The 2394-nt window shown below is 33.2% G+C and overlaps 1 protein-coding gene across 1 annotated transcript; it reads left to right on the forward strand.

Moving 5' to 3' along the window:
• The first annotated feature begins 722 nt into the window (after positions 1–722).
• LOC145162686 (transcription factor MYB72-like) lies at positions 723–1931 on the forward strand. The gene is made up of 3 exons (XM_079081756.1): positions 723–923; positions 1027–1156; positions 1312–1931. The coding sequence occupies exons 1-3, from the start codon at positions 791–793 to the stop codon at positions 1724–1726; spliced, it is 678 nt and encodes a 225-aa protein (XP_078937882.1). The 5' UTR covers positions 723–790; the 3' UTR covers positions 1727–1931.
• The last annotated feature ends 463 nt before the right edge of the window (positions 1932–2394 follow it).

The following is a 2394-nucleotide window of genomic DNA, read 5'->3' on the forward strand; positions in this document are numbered from 1 at the left end:
CGTTTAGTTGGGAGTTACATGATTCTAGCTTTAGCCGCCACATTAGAATTAGAATGTTAAGTTTCCATGGGATATCCCTTGTTTCTACAGCACTCATTACCATTTTTATTTTGGTGTCATTGAAACATATCATTAATGGTAAACTAAATAAATAAAAATTAAAATATCAAAGAGAAAGAAAAGACCCAAAAATCTGTAAATCTGTTGTCATGTTGTAAATCGGCTGTTGGATTTTGGTTTCGAAATATGATGTTGTACAAGATGAAGGCGTATTCAGATGCAGACTTTATATATTGATAATTTTAATTATTGATAAAATACAATTAAAATATATTTTTACTTTTTAACAATATAAATTAAAAAAAAAAATCATAATTATGTGGAGGTCATGAAAACAACATGCGCCTATACCAAGCTCTTACCCAGTCAAAATTAGGATGAGCGTCTTGACTGAACAAAATAAAATGTTGAATAATATTTATATTGTTACAATTAGAAAATAAATGATTTATTGCAAATCATAATAATCGATGACTGTGCATTAAAGCAATATAATTTTTTTTTTAAGGGTCGGATTATATATTGACGAATTGAAACATACATTAATTAGATATTTCCAAAATCGGATAGAGAATCTGTGTACCTAGTGCAAGGTCAAATGTTTACTCTAGAAATGAAGAAAGTTTATATTTTATTTAATATAATCTAGTTGTATCACATAATCTAGTTGTATATATGAGTGTGTATTTGGAAACAAAAACATAGAGATTTAGAGTATTGTAACAAGAAGATGAAGAAAACTTTAACTTTAGAAAAAAATACAATCAAGAAAGGTGCATGGAGTAAAGAAGAGGACGACAAGTTACGAGCTTATATTCAAAGATATGGCCACTGGAATTGGCGTTTACTTCCGAAGTTTGCTGGTACGTATTGTACAGCCACTTCCCAAATTCTCAAAATTCGCAAATAGATCTCCATTTTTTCAGCAATTAATTACTTATTGTTCATTTTTTTTCTTTCTTTAAGGTTTGTCTAGAAGTGGGAAGAGTTGTAGGTTGCGATGGATGAATTATCTTCGCCCAAACATCAAACATGGAAATTTTACAAAAGAAGACGATGAGATCATTGTGAGATTGCATAAACAGATTGGCAACAAGTAAGTTTACACGTTAGTGAGAGATCCATGCATGTCTTTTTAATCTACTTAATTATTTAATTATATATGCACTAGCTACCATATATTAAAAGTTTTTTGAATTTTGAATGTTGCTAAATGCTAAATAGAATTTTTGCTCTTGTATCGATCCATAGATGGACTGCTATAGCTGCTCATATGCCCGGAAGAAGTGACAATGATGTAAAAAACCGTTGGAACTCACATTTGAAAAAACGGGTTCAAGATGATCAAACTCATGTGTTAGAAAACATTAATCACGATGAAACCACGAAGCCTGATGAAGCACCTTCATGTTCTTCTGGCACTGATAGTAGCTCAGATGATCATATTCCAAGTGATGTTACGCCACAAAATTACGATTACGAACTGAGTGGAGACTTTTGGACCGATCCATTTTTACTGGACATTTATACGTCATCAGTTGAGAACACAACGCCGTGGGGTTTAGTCCACAATTTCGGCTCTCAGTCTTCTTGGGATGATATGACTATGAGTGAGGACTTGTCATGGTCAGCACCGGGTTCATATTTTGAATACAATAATTACTGATAATTAAATTGGTTTCTTAGTCAACATGTTCGATAAATTATGTCGGTATAATTCAACACGATAGAGGATCGTTTTGATTTCTGTATATCGTTAATATAACTAGCTATCTTAAATACATTTAGAAATTATATGTATTTATCCATAAAATTAGTGGGGAAGCCCATGCTTATATATAGTTTTTTTATTAGAACGTGCTGCTTGTAAATCCTGCTTTCATTCCATATTTCCAATCAAACGAGATGAGAGTGGGAATGTAGATGGTACGTAGAATAGGGGACGATTTCATTTGGTTGTACATCCACTACTAGAAACCTTACCTTCAGCGACGGAATCAGCTACGGATTCATTCTGTAGCTAATCAGTGACGGCTTATTGAGAGATCAATGACAGAACACATAAATATATCGACCAACATACTTATAGAGAAGTTCAGAGAGGTATCACAGAGGGATCAGCGACTGAATGGTAAGATTTTATCGACATAAACAATTCTTCGCTAATCCGTCACAAATTAAAACTTTTTAGCGAGGGAACAACGATGGATTTCTAAAAATCACAGGCCTATTTTTCTTGGCCCTCGCCAATCGGTCGCAGAGGATCAAACGCCTCCTTTTTTCATCATCGGCTTTTCTTTATTCTTTCCTTCCCTCGTTTTATTTTCATTCCCG

Source organism: Lactuca virosa, chromosome 3, assembly GCF_052849685.1.
Source record: "Lactuca virosa cultivar CGN04683 chromosome 3, Lactuca_virosa_CGN04683_v6, whole genome shotgun sequence".
Lineage (NCBI taxonomy): Eukaryota > Viridiplantae > Streptophyta > Magnoliopsida > Asterales > Asteraceae > Lactuca > Lactuca virosa.